This window comes from Dermacentor andersoni, chromosome 9, assembly GCF_023375885.2.
Source record: "Dermacentor andersoni chromosome 9, qqDerAnde1_hic_scaffold, whole genome shotgun sequence".
Lineage (NCBI taxonomy): Eukaryota > Metazoa > Arthropoda > Arachnida > Ixodida > Ixodidae > Dermacentor > Dermacentor andersoni.
In genome coordinates this window covers 140,122,614-140,144,464 of record NC_092822.1, presented here as the reverse complement: position 1 = coordinate 140,144,464, position 21,851 = coordinate 140,122,614, and the positions used below count along the sequence as shown (strand labels likewise).

Genomic DNA, 21,851 nt, shown 5'->3' with positions numbered 1-21,851 from the left:
TCCAATCGATTTCCATGTTACATTGACCGTTCTCCCTCCCAACCATAGCTTTCTTTTATTTCTTATCTATTATTAATTATTATTATTATTATTATTATTATTATTATTATTATTATTATTATTATTATTATTATTATTATTATTATCATATTATACCCGGTTTTCATCTGATTATTTCCTTTTTTCTCCAAAGACAAAACGCTTACTTTTAAACTCCAACGCTCAAATTGTGAACTCCCTTGTTATCATTATTATTTTTATGCACCTTATTGAACCACCCGATTCTTGGCCAATTCCCCACTGTAGGCATGGACTACGGCCACTCAGCACAACAACAACAACGACAACAACGTCGCGTTGACTGCTCTCATAAAGTGCTTTTTCACGTCCTCGACACCGGCTTTCCCGTCTCCTACCAGGCTGTGACACTGGTGGAGGGGTGAGGTAGGATTGCCTCATGATCGGCACCCCGTCGCGGAACCATACATCGAACGCGAAATCACCTGCATTCGTCGAAACTCCTGTTCACCGATACAGTCGCCGCCTGCTAGGCCTGGCGCCCGAGTTCAACACTTTGCAGGACCCTGCAAGAACGCGCCTACCGATTTCCGCCATGGCCACTGCAACACCATCGTAGGTGAGGCTGCAGAATCCCAAGATCCCAGAAAGTTTCCATGGTGACGCTTTAAAAGATGTCCAGGGTTGGCTGGACCAATTTGAGCGTGTCGCCAGTTATAATGACTGGGGCTCCCAGCAAAAGTTGTCTAATATCTCTTTTGAGCTTCAAGACAGTGCGCGTACGTGGTTTGTGAACCGGGAGAGAAATTTGACCACGTGGGATGCCTTCCGCACCCAGCCGCCAGACACATTCACTAGTAGGGACAGAAGAGACAATGCGCAGCGCCTTCTCGAATCCCGTATTCAAAAACCAAACGAGAGCATTGCCATGTTTGCAGAAGATATGACCCGCCTTTTCCGCATAGCATTCCCTGAGATGGCCGAAGAAAAGAACTTGCGCTATCTCTTGCTCGGAGTGAAGGAGGAACTGTTTGCCGGGCTCGTGAGGAACCCACCGACGACAGTGGCCGAATTAACCAAGGAGGCTACCGCTATAGAACGGGAACTACAGCAACGGTACCGCCAATATAACCGCAAGAGCTCGGCGGTGAATGCTTCAATTCTACCTGAGACCTGCAGCACGTCTCTGCGTGAAGTCATCCAAGAGATTGTGCGAGAGGACATCCGGCAGCTCAGGATCTCTCCCGTGGCACCAGCGGTGGCTTCTGTCGCTGTTATCGTTCGGGAGGAAGTTCGAGAGGCCTTTTCGTCACCCCACTGGCAGGCCGTGCCGCGACGATTAACCTAAGCGGAAGCTGTCTATCGTCCACCTCCCGCCACTTCGATGCTGCTGACACCGTCGACCTCTACGACGCAGCCATCACCACCACCCCCGTCGCCCTATTTTGGACAGCCACAGCCGGCGCCAACTATGCCATATCGCCGCCAGTCGATCGCTGCGCCTCGTTTCTACGTTGAATCTCCTGCAGCTACCCGCTTCGAAAGACCGATTTGTGGCGCACCGCTGACCGCCGGCCGCTATGCTTTCATTGCGGCGAAGCAGGACATGTTTACCGCGCGTGTCACTACCGCGCGGCTGGGTATCCAAGCGATCAAGGCAGAAAGCTCGGCTAGTTGGTGTGTCATCATTAATCAAAAGACTAGCGCAAATAACAGGGACACAGACAGAGACATCCTGTCGTCTTCTCTGCCTGTGTCCCTGTTATTTCCGCTAGTCTTTTGATTAATGGGTATCCGAGATTTCCTAACTGCAATTACCCTGTGTCTGATACTGCACGTAGCTGCGACGGAAATTCTACAAACTTTCGGGCAGAAGGCTCAACGACGCCTCCATCGCGTTCAGCTCGTTACACCCCACCGACCCGTCGCGATTTTTCTGACGCCTCTAGGGACAGGTCCCCTAGCGCGCGCCGGGGAAACTAGACGCGGTGACCTCCGGGGGTGAGGTTGCAAACCGGCTAGATATCCAAAAGCCCCCATCTCCGACTATCGACGACTCTACAACTCCGACGACTCCGATCACACCCCCTGTAACCGACGCCGTAAGCACCGATCTTGTCGTTCGCATTGACGGCCACCAAGTGGCCGCCCTCGTCGATACTGGTTCGCATTTTGCGATAATAAGTAAAAAGCTATAAAATTCAAACAGCGCTAAACGACAGGACCAGAATGAGGAGGAGACAAACACGGCGCTGATAGCGCCATGTTTGTCTCGTCCTCATTCTGGTCCTGTCGTTTAGCGCTGTTTGAATTTTATAGTTACCATGCAACACCAACTCGCCCAATCCGCTGCCCTTCTGAAGTAAAAAGCTGGCCGATAGGCTGAGAAATGTGAAGATGCCTTGGACCGGGCCCATTATCAGAACTGTCAGCGGCCAGTTGATGATGGCGATTGGAAAATGCATAGCCAGGATCATAATCGCCGGTGCAACCTTTGTCGTCACACTCGTCATTTTCTTTGAGTGTTGTAAGGAACTTATATTGGGGATGAATTGCTTGAGAGAGTACGGTGCAGTGATTAATGTCCATGACCTCGTCGTCACATTTTCTACGAGCTCAGACGACGTCGACCCCGCGGAACACCAGCGACCCCGCTTACGTATCGCCGACGACGACGTCACGCTTCCGCCGCGAAGCTGTTCCCTCGTGCCTGTAATCTGCGACGACTTGAACACCGGGACTGGCGTCGATGAACACCGCTACGCACTGGTACTGAGTCAAAGTGTTTCCATCGCCAGGGCAGTAATTAACGTACACGACGGACATGCTGAACTCCTGCTGACGAATTTTACCAGGGAACGTCAACACATTGTTATGGGCACGGCTGTTGCTTACTTCGACGAATTTACTTCAATACAGGACTGCCTCTCAGTGGAGCACGCGACGTCCACCGTGGTTATTCCTGTATCTGTGGTGGCATCTGTATCGCCAGTGGAACGCAACAGCCCTCTTGAGCTCATCGATGAGTTTAAGAGCTGCTTCTCATCCACGTCACGAGTTAGCCAGACGCCGCTCACTGAGCACCGTATTGTCACCGAAGCCGACGCCAGACCAATTCGGCAGAATCCTTATCGTGTAGCACCGAAAGAGCGCGAGGCAATCCAGACACAAATGAAGACCATGCTTGAGGACGGAGTTATTCGGTCCTCTAAGAGTCCTTGGGCATCGCTTGTCGTATCGGTGAAAAAGAAGGACGGCAGCCTGCGCTTCTGCGTCGACTATCGAAAACTCAACCAGATCACAAAGAAAGACGTTTATCCGCTACTGAGTATTGACGATTCACTGGACAGGCTACGAAACGCCTGTCCAGTGAAACGCCTTTTCGTCGATGGACTTGAAAAGCGGCTACTGTCAAATAGAAGTTGATGAGAAAGACCGTGATTTGCAGAAGGGTTGAAATCTGGGCCAGTTGGTACATACTTGAAGGAAAAAAACAGTCAAAAATAAACAAAGGACAAGAAGAGAGGTTGACACCACAACGGCTGGACTATCAGCTGAGCTTTATTAGAATCGGTGTAGTCCCAGCAAGGCCAGCAGAGCATGCGCAACCACACCATCGCTATTCACAGAGCATGAAAAGACAACAATCGCGTCTATCGTGACCGACCTAGAAATGCAAATTCTTTTTCAAGTAAGCGCACCGAGGTCTTACTAACGCAGTCGTCACCTAATAAACTGATGTAGTGCGCTTCCAGGATTTCTCGCTCGTCTTTGCCCTTGCCCCTTCCAAGAATCGTTACATTGCTGAACAAAGGATAACAACCACATTCATTGCAATCCCTCTCAGATGCGACAGATTTTACATAGGTCAAACCGGTCGATGTATTAATGACCGCCTGCGTGAGCACCACTCCTCGCTGGGGTCAGATAACGGTGCAAACTTGCCTCGCCATTTTGAAAACTCTTCTGCAATAGATAGTTGAGTGTCATTTAGTTTGTACCGCCTTTTCAGTATTGCATACTTATCTCTTGAATCTAGTGATTTGAAGATTACAGGCCGAATCTTGTTAGGTTCTGCTCTCCCTATCCGATGTACGCGTTCGATGGCTACTGCTTTTAATTCCAGAGGGCCTTGGATAACGTCTTTATTCACTGTGCGTTCCAGTGAAGGGTTCTCTCCGGTGGCTTCTAGTAGTCCGTATATTATCAAATTAGAGCGTCTGCTACGATTCTCTAGATCATCGATTTTATTTTGCATTCATATTATTACCGAATTCATGCTTGCGATTTGCTCTTGACAAGAATGGACTTTTTGTTGTAGGCTTGTGAACATGTTCAAATTTTTATCGATTTCAGCTAGATGATTTTCCTGAATGTCTTTAATATCTGCGGTTATATCCTTTAATTGTTGACTTATTTCGGGGGCGGGATTAGTTTCTACATCGCCACCAAGTAATAGAAGCTTTAGTATAACCACAGCATGTTCAAACACGGCACCACACAGCCTTCGGCATGGCAGCACTAAAAAGAATGGGTCACTAGAGCGAATACCCTCTTACGTATCCCTTTCTCACCTGAAGAATGAAGACAAACGGATTGTTAGGTGGCTGCATTGCTTGAGTGCTGTCGTGCCCAATGATTTAGGCTCGTGTGTGATCGACCTTTATAGGCGGGCTGTGGGGTGGCGCTGAGCACTGCTTTTGCGCCCAGCGATCTGCGCAGGTCGCCGACGAACGGTGCAGAACAGAATGCCATGACTAAATTCTGAGGCTTTTAGGTCCCAAACCACGATTTCATTATGAGGCACGCTGTAGTGCCTGCGGATTAAGTTTGACCACCAGAACATGCTTAACTTTTTTCCCCAATGGGTGGAAGACGGGCGTTTTCGCATGTCGCCCCAATTGGAATGCCGCCGCCGTGGCCGGGGTTTGATCTCCCAATCTCGTGCTTAGCAGCGCAAAACCATAGTCTCTAAGCAACCGCAGTGGGTCTACAGCCAGACTTAAATGCAAGAAAAACGCGATCAGTTTGCCACGCCTGAGAGCAAGTGGAAGTATTCAAACAATTATGAAATATTGATTTCAATACAGGGCAAGGATACTGTTGTAAGCTTTCAGAATTGCAAAGGGGATGCCATAAGGCCGCAGAATAGGGAATGCTTTAACGTTTAAAGAATCCGTGGAGGAGCTTCCCACCAGCGACCTAGCACTACATTCAAGATGAATGCTCGGCGCTGCAGCCATATCGCCAGCCTCCAGGGAGATTGCCTGCTCTGCTCTTGTCGAGACACGCTGCCAACGCTTCCTGCTGTAGTGTCTTTTGCTCGCCTTAGATTGTGGTAGAGGTTGCTGCGGTTTTCCAACACCCTCTAATTACGCAGCCGGACTCTGCTGTCCGTCATGCCTGATGACGCCGATCCGACATTCCTACCGGTTTCGCTGGCCTTCATATACGTTGGTACCCAGCGTCAGCGAGCTCTTAACATCTTCAGCGGCACCGATGAGACAGACGTTAATTGAAGATTGGTTGGAGTCGCATGAAAGAGTGAGCACCACCAACAAATCGAACGATCCCCTGAAGCTCAACAACGCGTTGACGGGTGTAGCTAGCACCAAGCCGATTTCCTGACGTGCACCGGCTTCAAATTCAGCATCGAAGAACTTTTCGGCCGCCTTCGCGTGTGCAAGCTTCGCGTTGAACAACACCCACGAAGCCGATCCAAGCAAACTGGTGAAACGTTCACCAGCTTCATAGAGGACGTCGTTGACGTCTACTGGCGTGTCAACCCAACGATGGCGGAGGCGGACAAGGTTCGTCACACCATCAAGGGTATTTACAACCAGTCCTTTCTATAATGCTGTCAAAAAAACCATGGCACTGTTTCTCAGGTCACGGAGCTTTGCCAGAGTTTCGACGAGCTCCGCCGAAAGCGTCTTCTCGCGTGGCGCCCGCCTGTATCTATCGAACCCCTCTCCAGCATGGCCACCGCTCCTGATACTGACGGACTGCTTTGCTAGGTAAAAGAGTGCTACGGTGATGAGGTGGCTCGTGAGCTTTCGTTGTTGTCCTCTGTCATGCAACCTGGTTCGAACCTTGTCCTCTCTGTATTCCTTCTTGGGTGCCGTCACTATTGGCGCTTCACCTATTCAAAGCTATGCACCAACTAGCCCCACAACGTGTTTTACTGCAGTACCTTTCTTCTACAGTGGTCCCCTTTCTATGTGTGCCTTCCAGTGCGCCGAATCCTTCGGTGGTGGTTTGTCATATCGCCCTTGCGACGTGCCGAGCGAGAACCCTAGGATACTGCATTAGGAAGGTACTTGTACCGACAGAATTCGCCACTCCGTTCGGTTGCGTTAGACCGTCGGTTGGCCATGTGAAAAGAATGTGCAGGATACTACGTTCCGAGATATGGCAACAGGTCCGCCTGCTCTACAAAAAAAAAAGCGCCTTGTCCTGTCTGCATTCCTTCTTGTGTGCCGTCACTATTGGCGCTTCACCTATTGAAAGCTATGCACCAACTAGCCCCACAACGTGTTTTACAGAACCACCCTCGCCTTTGCCTGCCAACCTTCGCCAGGAAATACAGGAGCAAGGGCACTATAACGTAAAACTATTCCAATATTTTTTATTCAAATCTCCTGACATCAAATTCGCGTAACCACCGACGCAAGCATCGGGCGGTCAACCGCAGGGGTGTCTGAACAGACCAATCAAACGCTCTCCTCGTTTATAGGAGGTCACATTTGTTTGGTTGATAAACGAATAACATTGCCTACACTGAGTGGCTTGCCTTATCTAATTACCTGACAAGAGGCGAGGAGCATGCTCAAGTGGAGAGGGATTCGGTAGGGCCGAGTCACGGCACCGAAAGTCGATAACCGAATAAAGAAAGTGATGCCGGCGTCTGCGATTGGTCCGCTTTCCTTTACTTAGCTTTACAGAGCTTTAGTTTCAGCGAAGCGGGTGAGGTAGTCCATCACCACGACGACCCACTTATTTCCGGATGTTGACGTCGGAAACGGTCGCAACAAGACCATCCCGATCTGCTGAAAAGGTCGGCAAGGAGGCTTTATCGGCTGTAGTAATCCGGCTGGCCTTGTGGGTGGTGTTTTGCGTCGCTGACAGTCTTGGCATGTCTTGACGTAACGGGCTACGTTGGCGGTTAGGCGCGGCCAGTAATACCTTTCTTGTATCCTCGAAAGCGTCCGGGAGAAGCCGAGGTGCCCGGCGGGCGGATCGTCATGTAGGGCGCGCCGTACTTCTGGACGCAGCGCCGACGGAACACCAAGAAGGTAGTTGGCGCGGACTGGTGAGAAGTTCTTCACGAGTAGATTATTTTGAAGCGTGAAGGATGATAATCCGCGCTTAACTGCCCTAGGGACAACGTCGGTGAGCCCTTCCAAATACTCGACGAGGCCCTTTAGCTTCGGGTCTGCCAGTTACTGTTCAGCGAAGTCTTCCGCGCTTATAATTCCAAGGAAGGCGTCGTCATTCTCGTCATCTTGCGGCGGCTGGTCAATGGGGGCGCGCGATAGGCAATCGGCATCAGAGTGTTACAGTGATGCCGTATTCTTGTAGTCTGAGGCTCCACCGCGCCATTCGTCCCGAAAGATCCTTTATATTCGCTAGCCAACACAGCGAGTGATGGTCGCTGACGACTTTGAATGGCCTGCCATATAGATAAGGGCGAAATTTAGCTGTAGCCCAAACGGTGGCGAGGCATTCCTTTTCGGTCGTAGAATAGTTGCCTTCCGCTTTTGACAGCGACCGGCTAGAATAAGCTATCCGCTGTTCGACTCCGTCTTTCCTCTGGACTAGAACGGCACCGAGGCCTAGGCTACTGGCATCAGCATCGATTTCTGTATTGGCGTACTCGTCGAAGTGCGCAAGTACAGGCGGCGACTGCATGCGTCGTTTGAGTTCTTGAAATGCGTCGGCCTGCGGCGTTTCCCACTCAACATCACAATTAGTTAGATGTGTCAACGGCTGAGCGATGCGTGAAACGTCTTTGACAAAGCGCCTGCAGTAGGCACACATACCAAGGAATCTACGCACTGCCTTCTTGTCGATGGGTTGCGGGAACTGTGCGATGACAGCTGTCTTTGCGGATCTGGGCAGACACCAGATTTGCTGATTACGTGGCCTAGGAACAGAAGCTCATCGTAAGCGAAGCAGCACTTTTCCGGCTTCAGAGAGAGCCCTGATGCCTTGATGGCCTCTAGTACGGTCGGAAGCCGCCTGAGGTGATCGTCGACATTTCCGGCGAAGACTACGGCGTCATCCAAGTAAACGAGACAAGTCTGCCACTTCGATCCTGCTAAAACCGTGTCTATCACGCGCTGGAACATTGCAGGCGCCGAGCACAGTCCGAATGGCATAACCTTGAACTCATAGAGGCCGTCTGGGGTGATGAGGACCGTCTTTTCGCGATCTCTTTCGTCGACTTCTATTTGCAAATAGCAAGACTTGAGGTCCATCGACAAGAAGTATTTAGCGTTGCAGAGACGATCCAATGCGTCGTCTATTCGTGGGAGGGGGTATACGTCCTTCTTCGTGATCTTGTTCACACGACGATAATCGAAGCAGAAACGTAGGGTTCCGTCCTTTTTCTTCACCAAGACTACAGGAGATGCGCACGGGCTTTTGCACGGCTGGATGATGTCGTCACGGGGCATTTCGTCAACTTGTTGTCTTATAGCTTCGCGTTCTTGCATCGAAACTCGGTAAGGGCTTTGGCGGAGTGGTCGAGCGCACTCTTCGATTATAATGCGATGCTTTGCGACTGGGGTTCGTCGAATCCTTGATGACGTAGAAAACACTTTTTGTATCGTCGAAGCAGACTTCTGAGCTGTTGCTGCTTTATCACGGGTAGAATTGGATTTGTGTCGAAGCCTGGCTCTGGAATAACGATCGTGGGGGTAGATGCGCCAGAATCCGAGAGGACAAACGCATTGCTGGTTTCCAGAATTTCCTCGATATATGCGATCGTCGTGCCCTTGTTGATGTGCTTGAACTGCTGGCTGAAATCTTTTCGGTCCGGGCTGAGATTACGGCTTGTCGGGGGCGTCCGGTACATGAAAGTAAAGCACCTCCACCAGATGTCACGTGGTGGTCACGTTGAAGAATAGAGTAGCAATGGTGTGGATGACAAAACTAACTTTTATTGCGCGAACCTGTGCCCACAAAGCAGGCTACATAGCACAACGATAGCGGCGAACACGGTCGGCGATCGTCGAAAATCTGATCAGCGGGTCAAGCGCGTCGGCTTTTATACAGCAGTCGTCGAATGTTTCAGACTAATCGTTGGGACCCGCGTGCCTTCCACAAAGTTATACACCAATCGCGTCACGCGATGAAATCAGATAACACAAGGTTTGGCGACAACAGACAGCGGATACAAGCATCGGTAACTTTCCAAAAGCTTCGGATACATCCAGGCGAGTCGCGCGTTGTGCGATAACATTTGTTGGGCGGCGACACGTGGTCGCCCTATAAAGATAAGTGCACGTGTCAATATCGTGTATCCGAGACGGAGTGCCGTGATATCAACCACCAAGTCGCTAACGTGGTCAAGCGCGGCGTCATTCAGCTTTCGAATAGCCCCTGGGCATCTCCAGTTGTTCTTGCTAAGATGAAGGATAGATTGATTCGATTCTGTGTCGATTACCGTCATCTCAACAATATAACTGATCAAGATGTTTACCCTCTACCAAGAATTCGTGATGGCCTTGGCTGCCTCAAAGGCGCGGAGTTCTTCGCTTCGATCGACTTATGCTAATGGCAAGTCCCATGGCACCAGAAAATCAACCTAAAACGGCCTTTGTACCACCAGATTGCATATATGAATTTCGTGTCATGCCTTTCGGGCTCTGCAGCACCCCCGGAACATTGTAGCGTATGACGGACAGCCTTTCGCGTGGACTCAAGTGGAAAACGTGTATGAGCTACTTGGATGATGTGATTATTTTTCTCGCCCGATTTCCCCACGCATCTCTGTAGGCTAGAATAAGCGTTACAGGGCCTAACTGACGCCGGCCTTCAGCTAAACCTGAAGCAATGCCAATTTGCCGCAAGTCAGCTCGGTGTCCTTGGCTATGTAGTATCTAAAGACGGTATTCTTGCTCACGCCGCCAAGCTCGTGCAGCTGCTGATTTTCCAAAGTATTTCTGTCTAAAACATATTCGCAGCTTCCTTGGCGTCTGTTCCTGCTTTCGCCACTACATTTGGAGTTCTGCATTCATCACCACACCCTTCATTCAGCTTTTGCGGAGCGACTTGCACAATTACTTCTGGTCGCCTGCTTGTGGGGACGACACCTTCCAAAAGTTGCGGCGTCTGCCAACCTCGCCATGAATGTTACGTCACTACAACCTCTCTGCTCCGACGGAAGTACACTCCGACGCCAGCGGTATTGGACGCGGAGTTGTGCTCGCGCAGCGCAAATCTGGATTCGACGAGTACGTTGTTGCATGCGCAAGCCGCACCCTCGCCAAAGCAGAGCCGAATTATTCCGTTATGGAGAAGGAATGTTTAGCCATAATCTAGGCACTTGATCAATTTCGACCCTACCTCTGTCGCCACCCCTCCGACGTAGTTACAGACCACGATGCGCTTTGTTGGCTTCCCACATTAAAGGATGCCTCAGGCCAATTAGCTAGGTCAGCTTTGCGGTTGCAATATTTCCACGTGCCTATTCTCTACAGGTCTGATAGCCGCCACACCAATGCCGACGTGCTTCCCATTCGCCCGTGTTATATTTTCAGATGTCGTGATTTCATGTGTCAGATTTCTGTGATAATATGCGGGCTTACACTTAACAGTTGCGGCATCTCTCTATCTTGTACTTACGTATCTTCTAACGGTCTCGAGCACCTAGATTCACATTGACCAGCTCGGTATGGACGCTGTGCAAAACTGTTTACGAAAGGCCCCAAAACATTGTTTGAAGCAAGGAAAACCACTGCCTTTACTCTCTTTGTTGCTTTGCTGTCATTCACGTATAATGTAATAAAATCTCACTGGTCACTATTTGAGTAAGCATAAGCCAGTACCCCCCACATTGCCTTTATTTCTCTTAGTGATTTGCTGTCGCTCACGTATAAAGTCATAAAATATCACTGGTCACTGTGTGAGTAAGCATAAGCCGGTACCACTGTGTCGACATACGCACTTGAGCCTTTCAATGTTCCCAGGGCTACAACCTGAGCGGCGGCCAGAAGCAGCGCGTGTCTCTGGCCCGAGCTGCCTACCACCAGTGCAGCATCTACGTCCTCGACGATCCCCTCAGCGCCCTCGACCCGCAAGTGGGATCCAATGTCTTCAAGAAGCTTATCGGCAAGAGCGGGATGCTCAGGGACAAAGTAAGATGGATCGAGTCAATTGCTAACTTAGGCTTAGCGTAACGAGCTAAATTGGAAGTGAGAAGACTTGTTAACTTTTAGCTCACTGGCTGATGGACTCGTAGCATTAAGTTCCTGACAATGGTAAGCGGATGGTAGTGTCTAATTCAAGTATACATCATCATCATCATCATAATCATCATCAGCCTGGTTACGCCCACTGCAGTTCAAAGGCCTCTCCCATACTTGTCCAACTACCCCGGTCATATACTAATTGTGGCCATGTTGTCCCCGCAAACTTCTTAATCTCTTCCGCCCACCTATCTTTCTGCCACCCCCTGCTACGCTTCCCTTCCCTTGGAATCCAGTCTGTAACCCTTAATGACCATCGGTTATCTTCCCTGCTCATTACATGTCCTGCCCATGCCCATTTCTTTTCTTGATTTCAACTAATATGTCATAAACTCGCGTTCGTTTCCTCAACCAATCTGCCCTTTTCTTATCCCTTAACGTTACACCAATCGTTTTTCTTTCATAGCTCGTTGCGTCGTCAGTATACACTCATACATTAAATATCTGGCACGACCAAAGTGGCCATACATTAGGAGTACCGCCAACCGGCGCCGCAATCGCCGCACTTAAAACAGGCACTTCAATTTCGCTGGTGCGAATTACTTACAATATGCAAATTTTAACAATAAAAACAACTTGGCATTGTTAAATGACATGTGTTGGTTGAAGTTCAGGTTGAGTTGTTCCGGTAGCAGCCGCAGCGCTTAATATTTACTTCTGCAAATTTGCACTCCTGCATCAGATTTAAATAGCGTGTCATGGCTATTACGCACTTGTTTGATTACAAATGGTAATGCCACCTTGGCGCGGCCTAAGCAGAAGGCCTAAGGGTGGAAGGAAACGAAAACAAGTGATTCACAAGACACAAAAGCGTCTAGGAACTGGCGCGTTTAGCGATACCGCAAGTATGTATAGTGTCGCAGCACACAGATGGCGTTGTTGCTTGAAGACAGCTATCACGTACGTACTTTCTCAATATTGTCACGTGGTGGTGATCTCGAAGAACACAGTAGCAATACTGTGAAACACAAAGCCAATTTTTATTGGGCGAACCTGTGCCCACAAAACAGGCTACACTTGCGACGATTGCGGCAAACACGGTCGGTGATCGCCGAAAATCTGATCCGTGGGTCAAGCGCGTCGGCTTTTATACAGCAGTCGTCGAATGTTCCAAACTAATCGTTGAGACCCGCGTGCCTTCCACAAAGTTCTACACCAATCGCGTCACGCGATGAAATCAAATAACACAAGGTTCGGGGACAACAGACAGGGGATAGAAACATCGATAACATTTCAGAAACTTCTGACACATGCAGGCGCGTCCCGCGCTGTGCGATTACATTTGTTAGGCGGCAAAACGTGGTCGGCCGATAAAGATAAGCAAGTGCACGTGTCAATATTGTACCGGCTATCTCGTTCACCGGCCGCGCTGGCTCAGTGGCCATGGTGTTTCTATGCAGAGAAATAGCTTTGATTTACGACCGCATTTCGATAAGGCAGAAATTCAGCGACGTTTTTGTACTTTCATTTTCTACAGAACCTAACGTGGTCCACATTATTCCAGAGCCCTCTACTTCGGCGTCTATCATTACCCACTGTGAAGTTCCAGGGCATGAAACCCAATTATTTCAGAATTGCACTGTCATGTCCACTGAGAGCAACCTTCATGTGCAAAAGAAAAGTTGTGTATATCGGTTCATGCTTTGCATCGCACTGAGCGAACATTTTCTGGAAGATATTGGTAGTTTACATGACAGTTCACATTGGTTTCCTTTATCGTTTCGTTGTACGAAACTGCATATAGAGCTCGTGATGGCGAAAGCAGCTTCCAAGGTATGAGGCAATCCAGTGTACGTAGTCAATAACTTTTTCTTGTTGCGGGGGTGGGGGATGTACTTACACCGAGGTATCCGTGGGAAGGGGGCATGTCCAGTGCGCCCCCCTGCCCACTTCTGCGGCTAACAGCAGCGCCAAAGTTGGCAAGACGTCTCCGTAATGTAACCGCACTAGCAAACATCCAGCGGGTCTCGAACTAGGTAGTAACAGATTAACGATAACTACTGTTATATATTGCCACATCCTCTATGGTCGCCGCGGGTATGTGCCCGGCGATGAAAACGACGCTGAGGTAGCGCGCGAGTAGAAAAACAGAGACAACAACGACGTCGCGTTGACTGCGCTGATAAAGTGCTGTTACACGTCCTCGACACCGGCTTTCCCGTATCCTACTAGACTTTCACACTGGTGGAGGTGCGGTGTAGGATTGCCGCATGATCGGCACCCCTTCGCGCAGCCATACATCGAACACGGAATCACCTGCGTTCGTCAAAACTCCTGTTCACCGGTACAGACACCGCCTGCTAGGCCTGACGCCCGAGTTCAACCCTTTGCAGGACCCTGCAGGAACGCGTCTACCTACTTCAGCCATGGCTACTGCAACTCCATCGCAGGTGACCTTACAGAATCCTGAGATCCCAGAAAGTTTGCATGGTGACGCTTTTGAAGATGCCCAAGATTGGCTGGAGCAATTTGAGTGCCTCGCAAGTTATAATGACTGGGGCACCCAGCAAAATCTGGCTAATGTCTATTTTGCGCTTCAAGACAGTGCGCGGACGTGGTCTGTGAACCGGGAGAGAAGTTTGACCAAATGGGATGCCTTCCGCACCCAGCTGCTAGACACATTCACTAGTAGCGATAGAAGAGACAACGCGCAGTGCCTGCTCGAATCCCGTATTCAAAAACCAAACGAGAGCGTTGCCATGTTTGCAGAAGATATGACCCACCTTTTCCGCAGCGCAGACCCTGAGATGGCCGAAGAAGGAAAGTTACGCTATCTCTTGCGCGGAGTGAAGGAGGAACTGTTTGCCGCACTCGTGAGGAACCCATCGACGACAGTGGCCGAATTCACCAAGGAGGCTACCGTTATGGAACGGGAACTACAGCAACGGTACCGCCAATATGATCGCAAGAACTCACCGTAATGCTTCAATTCTATCTGAGAGCTGCGGCACGTCGCACAATCCGAGAGATTGTGCGAGAGGAGATCCGGCAGCTCGGGATTTCTCCTATGGCACCAGCGGTGGCTTCTGTCGCTGATATCGTTCGGGAGGAAGTTCGACAGGCCTTTTCGTCGCCCGACTGGCAGGCCGTGCCGCGAGGATTAACCTACGCGGAAGTTGTCTGTCGTCCACCTCCCGCCACTTCGATGCTGCTGACACCGTCAACCACTACGACGCTGCCATCACCGCCACCTCCGACGCCCTATTTTTGACAGTCACAGCCCTCGCCAGCTATGCCGTATCGCCGCCAGCCGATCGCTGCGTCTCGGTCTTACGGCGAATCCCCTGCCGGCTACGCGCTTCCAAAGACCGATTTGTGGCGCACCGCTGACCGCCGGCCGCTATGCTTTCATTGCGGCGAAGCAGGACATGTTTACCGCGCGTTTCACTACCGCGCAGCTGGGTATCCAAGGTTTCCCAACTGCAATTATCCTGTGTTTGATGCTGCACGTACCTGCGACGAAAATACTACAAACTTTTCAGCCGGAAGGTTGAGCGACGCCTCGATCGCGTTCCCCTTAGACCCCACCGACCCGTCGCGATTTTCCTTACGCCTCTAGGGGCAGGTCCCCTAGCCCGCGCCGAGGAAACTAGAGGCAGCGACCTCCGAAGTGAGGTTGCAAACCGTGTAACTTTAAAAGAGCCCTCATCAGCGACGACCGACGACTCTAAAACTTCGACGACTCCAACCACACCCCCTGTAACCGACGCCGTCTGCGCCGATCTTGTCGTTTGCATTGACGGCCACCAAGTTGCCGCTCTCGTCGATACTGGCTCCGATTTTTCGATAATTCAAAAGCTGGCCGACAGGCTGAGAAAAGTGAAGACACCGTGGACTGGGCCCAACATCAGAACTGCTGGCGGCCAGTTGATGACGCCTATTGGAAAATGCACAGCCAGAATAGTAATCGCCGGTGCAACCTTCGTCGCCACCCTCGTCATTCTCTTTGGGTGCTGCAAGGAACCTATATTGGGGATGGATTTCTTGAAAGAGTACGGTGCAGTGATTAATGTCCGTTACCTCGTCGTCACATTTGCTACAAGCTCAGACGACGTCGACCCGGCGGAACACCAGCGACCCCGCTTACGCATCGCCGCAGACGACGTCACGCTTCCGCCGCGAAGCTGCTCCCTCGTGCCTGTTATCTGCGACAACTTGAACACCGGGACTGGCGTCGCCGAACACATCGACGCACTGGTACTGAGTCTAGGCGTTTCCATCGCCAGGGCCGTAATTAACGTGCACGACGGACTTGCTGAACTCCTACTGACGAATTTTACCAGGGAACGTCGACACATTGTTAGAGGCACGGCTGTTGCTTACTTCAACGAATTTACCTCAGTACAAGACTGCCTCTCAGTGGAGCACGCGACGTCCACCATGGCTATGCCTGCCCCTGCGGTTGACATCAGTCCCACCTTGTCGCCCGTCGAACGCAACAACCTTCTTGAGCTCATCGATGAGTTTAAGAGCTGCTTCTCATCAACGTGACGAGTCAGCCAGACGCCGCTCACTAAGCACCGTATTGTCACCGAAGCCGACGCCAGACCAATTCGGCAGAATCCGTGTAGTGTAGCACCGAAAGAGCGCGAGGCAATACAAACCCAAGTGAAGACGATGCGTGAGGACGGGGTTATTCGGCCATCTAAGGGTCCTTTGGCATCGCCTGTCGTATTGGTTAAAAAGAAGGACGGCAGCCTGCGCTTCTGCGTCGACTATCGAAAACTCAACCAGATCACAAAGAAATACGTTTATCCGCTGCCGAGTATCGACGATTCACTGGACATACTACGAAACGCACGTTACTTTTCGTCGATGGACTTGAAAAGCGGCTACTGGCAAATAGAAGTTGATGAGAGAGACCGTGAGAAGACCGCTCTTGTGACGCCCGATGGACTTTATGAATTTCAGGTGCTCCCTTTCGGTGTGTGTTATGCGCCAGCAACGTTTCAACGACTAACGGACACGGTACTCTCAGGCCTGAAATGGCAAAACTGTCTGGTGTACCTCGACGACGTGATTGTTTTCTCCGTCACATTCGAGGAACACTTACGAAGACTAAAGACGGTCTTCGAAGCAATACGCTCAGCTGGTTTAACTTTAAAACCTGAAAAGTGCCATTATGGCTTTGAAGAACTTCAATTTCTCGGTCCCGTTGTTAGTCGTTAAGGTGTCCGACCTGACCCTGATAAAATCTCTCTCTCTGCTAATTTCCCAACGCCATCAGATAAAAAGGCCGTGCGACGTTTTCTGGGCCTTTGCGCCTACTACCGACGCTTTATTGCGGAATTTTCGCGCATCGCATGACCATTAACACATCTCACCAGAAAAGATGTCCCCTTCGTGTGGGGCAAAGACCAGCAACGGGCATTTCACGACCTACGGCAACGGCTGCAGACGCCTCCCGTGTTCGCACACTTTGACAACGACGCTCCTACGATTCTTCATACCGACGCTAGTAATGTCGGCCTTGGCGCAGTGCTTGTACAGCGGCAGGACGGCACCGAAAGAGTGATTGCTCGCGCCAGCAGGACGCTGTCAAGGACGGATGCTAACTATTCCACGACAGAAAAAGAATGCCTCGCCCTGGTGTGGGCCGTCCTGAAATTTCGGCCATATTTGTATGGTCGGTGTTTCACCGTTGTCAGTGATCATCATGCACTTTGCTGGCTGGCTAATTTAAAAGATCCAGCTGGTCGGCTTGCGCGCTGGAGTCTTCGGCTCAGAGTTCGACTTCATGATTTTCTACGAATCAGGGAAACGACACACCGACGCCGACTGCCTCTCTCGGTCTCCTGTTGAGACTGCAGTGCACGACGATGATGACGCGGCTTTTGTAGGCGTGGCAGATACTGTCGCCGTTTCACGCCACCAACGTGAGGACGCAGAATTGGTTACTCTTTTCGATTACTTGGAGGGAAAAACAAGCTGCGTGGCGAGGTTATTCGCCAGAGGGCTGCCTTCGTTTGGCTTGCGCCACGACGTTCTCTATAAAAAGAACTTTTCACCTAGTGGCAGCAGCTACTTACTCGTCATTCCCGCATCTCTTCGCGACGAAGTCCTACATGCCTATCACAACGAGCCGACTGCTGGTCACTTGGGTTACACCCACACGTTGGCAAGAATTAGGCTAAAGTACTATTGGCCAAGACTTGCGTCGATCGTGAAACGTTGCATACAGACATGCCTGGATTGCCAGTGCCGCAAAGCCCTACCCGGCAAGCCGGCTGGACTGCTGCATCTTGTCCAGATACCGCAAGCGCCGTTCGAGCAAATTGGCATGGACGTTTTAGGTCCGTTTCCACTGTCGAGTGCCGGAAATAGATGGATAATCGTCGTCACAGATTACCTTACTCGGTACGCCGAAACAGGTGCTATCCAACGTGGAACAGCAGCCGATGCAGCGCGATTTTTCATCAAAGCCGTCTTTCTAAGGCATGGCGCTCCCGCAGTGGTCATAACAGACAGAGCATCTGCGTTCACGGCTGCGCTTCTGCACACCATTTTGCAACTAAGTGGTACCACTCACCGAAAGGCCACGGCTTATCATCCCCAAACCAATGGGCTTACAGAACGTTTGAATAAGACTCTGGCAGACATGATGAGCATGTACATCCAAGTCGACCACAAGAACTGGGACGGTGTTTTACCATACGTTACATTTGCGTATAATACGGCGCGCCAAGAGACAACACGCGTGACGCCTTTCAACCTCGTTTACGGCCGGGAAGTGACAACAATGTTGGACGCAATGCTGCCACACGAGTGCGGTGACGACGAGACTGCGGCTGAGGAGTTTACGCAACGCGCAGAGGAAGCCAGGCAGCTTGCGCGTTTCCGAATTCAAGAACAACAGGAATACGGTGCCCGACGCTACAACAATCAGCACAAACCCGTCACATACAACGTCGGTGACCAGGTGTGGGTCTGGACTCCGATTGGTCGGCCGAAGCTGTCTGAGAAGCTCCTGCGAAGATACTTCGGCCCGTATACAGTTCTGCGCCGCATCAGCGATGTGAATTATGAAGTTGTCCCCCACAGCCATAACTGCTCTAAACGCCGGCGGCATCTGCCCGTGTGTGTAGTGATTTTAAGATGAAAGGAAGAGAAAAGTGCAGTGCCGTAACTGTCTCTCAAGGGAGGGCACCTCAACAGCACTGCACGGGGTAAGGGGAGTGGGGAGAAAAAGATTAGAGAGAGAGAATGAAAGAGAGCGGGAAAAAAAACAAGAAGGTTAAAGAAGAAGCAAAGCGGGGCTTACAGCCGCGCTCTCAACTGAGTCTCGTCACAAAAGCCAAGGAGGGCAGCAAGCGCTCTCTTGGCGATGGAGGCGGGGGCTGCGGGAAATAGGAGATCACCCTCCGTGCTGCACGGTAGACCGACTCGGCGATATGAAGCATAGAGTGCGGTGCGCTCAACGTCGAAGGATGGGCAACGCAGGAGAACGTGTTCCAGTGTCTCATCCTCGCCGCATTCCGTACACGCGGGGATGCCTGTTCCGTGCAGTCTGTGCAATCGGGCGGCCATGCTGTAGCAGCCGACGCGCAGCCGCAGGAGAAAGGAGCGATCCCAGCGGGAGAGGCCGGCGCGGGGGAGGAGGCGAGGGGGCGTCCCCGCAGCAACACGTGAGTCTCTGCCAGAGGTTGTGCTCGTGCTTCGTATGAAGCCATACTTTTCCTCATGACCTCAACTTTGCAGCGTCTGTGCACAGCATTCGGACGTTGGTGCATCGGGACGATGCCACCTTTACAGAGGAGGCGCAAATGCCACATCCTGTATGGTCGCCGCGGGTATGTGCCAGGCGATGAAAACGACGCTGAGGTAGCGCGCGAGTAGAAAAACAACGACGACAGCGACGTCGCGTTGACTGCGCTGATAAAGTGCTTTTACACGTCCTCGACACCGGCTACTAGACCTTGACAATATGCTACAACGCCTACGGAAATTGAAGTCAAGAGCACAGGGAGGCATATAGAAGACATTTCAGAGCACAGCGCCAATAAGTCGAGCAAAAAAATTTGACTTTGTGAAATTCTTTGCAAATGTAGGGACAGCTGGGCGAGTTGGTGTGGTAACGTAAATATAAAACCGCGCCAGGGACGCAGACAAAGAAACGAAACAAGAGGGCGGTGCCCAGTCTTGTCTTTAAGTTTTTAGAATAGTTCGCGTATCATGATATTTATTTTTCTCCTGACCAGTACGTAATCGTAGCTATGGGTGGTCACTTTGAACCAGATAGGCACTGGAAGTTCAACATTGCCAAATGGACAGCTTACACTACCTCTCTGACAAATAATGCTAGCGAAGCTCTGGGGTACCTGCGAAGAAAGATTTCACCCACACACTTCCCACTAAAGTGCTTGCTTCATATGTGATTAATACATTAAAAACTTGAATATGCTGCACCGGCGGGGGACGTGAGCCACCAAAGCTTAAAATATTCCATTAGAACTGACAGAAAACATATTATTTCGGTTCGTTTGATCTGCCTATGTAAACACCATGAAATCTAACCTTGACCTACCGTTATTAACATATCGTCGTAAAGCCACTTTCCGGTACCTTTTGATCACATATTTCATCATTATTCTCCCATCGACGAATGTTATCGCCGACGCCATCCAACACCCAGTTTTGGCAGCTCCCGAGCAGCAAATGGTCCCATTCAGACAGCACCGGGCACATTTCTAGACTTTCAGCTTTTACATATAGGATTAGAAGAGCTGTACTCGTGTCGATCAGGCACACTGTACCTAGGATGAATGGTGCTGCAGCATTATTTTTTGGAGAGAAGTCTGCTGTTTCAGAATGCGCAAGCAGCAATAATGAAATAAGGGTCACAGCCATGCCGCGATTCCATGCCCTACCGATAAAGTGTAGCTCTGGTTCTTTTGAAGCCGAATTCTGTTGCCGTCGGCAACAAATACCCAATGTTGGCAGCTCGACCACAGCAATAGGTACCACTGAGACAGCGCCGAGCACTTTTGAAGACTTTTGGCTCTTACAAACAGACTCGGAAGTGCTGTACTCGTGTCGGGTGGGGACACTGTTCCGGCGGTGAAAGGTGCTGCAGCACCATATTTAGAGACAAGTCGGCTGGTTCCGGGTTGCGTAGGCACCCTGAAAGCGTCCTTAATGCACCTTTAAAAGCGTCCTTAACGCACCCTTAAGCGTCCTTCAAAAAATGAAGAACACTTAAGCTTCGCCTTCAAGAGCGGAACGCGATAGCGTTATCGCAGCCCCTTCGCACCGCCCCCTCATTCGCTCGGCATGCTCTTGACGACACGAAGGAGAGAAGTGGGCGAGTGGCGCGCCACCTGTCGGGGCAGCGCCGTACATTGCGAGGAGGGGGTCTTCTGCGTTTATCGCAAGATGGCTCTACGTGTGCGCCAAGCGCAGAAAAAATGTAGCGGAAACGTACTTCGCTACTCGTTTAACTGCGACTTCTGTAATTTACTTGCCCATAATTACCGATATACACCGCAGTATAACTTTCTACGGCACGTTTCTAAGGTAACACCGCATTCACTAGAGGCGCTTTTGTCCCGCTTTGAACCATCGAACTCATGGCTGAGTGGTAACGTCTCCCTCTCTAACTCCGGAGGCCCTGGGTCGATTCCCACCTCGCACATCTTGAAAGTTTTTTTATATTTATCAATTGCCTACCGTGATTTTTCGCTTACGGCCAACGCCGCCGCCACGACAACACCGGCTTTTCTGCAACACGAGCTCCTTAACGCTGTCACGTTAATAAAGGCCACCACCATGCCGCAGTTCTATGCCCCGCCGAAGAAGTGCCGTTCTGGTTCTTTTTAATCCTAATGCTATGGCCGTCACCCACAAATGCCCGTGTTGGCAGCTCACCATCAGCAAAATGTCCCACTGAGAAAGCGCCGGGCAGATTTGTAGACCTTCGGCTCTGGCAGACAGGCTTAGAAGAGCTGCACTCATGTCGATCTGGCACACTGTTCCGGAGGTGTATGGTGCTGGAGTGTCATTCTTTGGAGAGTAGCCCGGTGTTTCAGGCTGCGCAAGCAGGGGCCCTGTAGCGGAAAACTATTTCAATATGTTTTTATTCCATTCTACTGACATGAAACTTCCGTAACCACCGATGCAAGCATCGGGCTGTCACGCGTAGTGTTGTCCGAACAGACCAATCAAACGCTGTCCTCGTTCATAGGAGGTCACTTTTGGTTGCTTAAAAAACGAATTACATTGCCTACACTGAGCAGCTTGTCTCATCTAATTGGCTGACAAGAGGCGAGCAGCATGCTGAAGTGGAGAGGGATTCGATGGCGCCGAGCCACTGCACTGGAAATCGACAACCGGATGAAGAGGGTGGTGCCGGCGTGTGCGATT

The 21,851-nt window shown here is 50.7% G+C and overlaps 1 protein-coding gene across 1 annotated transcript in view; it reads left to right on the top strand.

Annotated features, from left to right (window-relative positions):
- LOC126529756 (multidrug resistance-associated protein 1-like) overlaps nucleotides 1–21,851 on the top strand; it is a 216,489-nt gene that overhangs the window by 47,552 nt on the left and 147,086 nt on the right. The window contains exon 5 of the mRNA XM_055069901.1: nucleotides 11,214–11,381. Within this exon, the coding sequence (XP_054925876.1) occupies nucleotides 11,214–11,381 (168 nt within the window). The remainder of the gene's footprint in view (nucleotides 1–11,213; nucleotides 11,382–21,851) is intronic.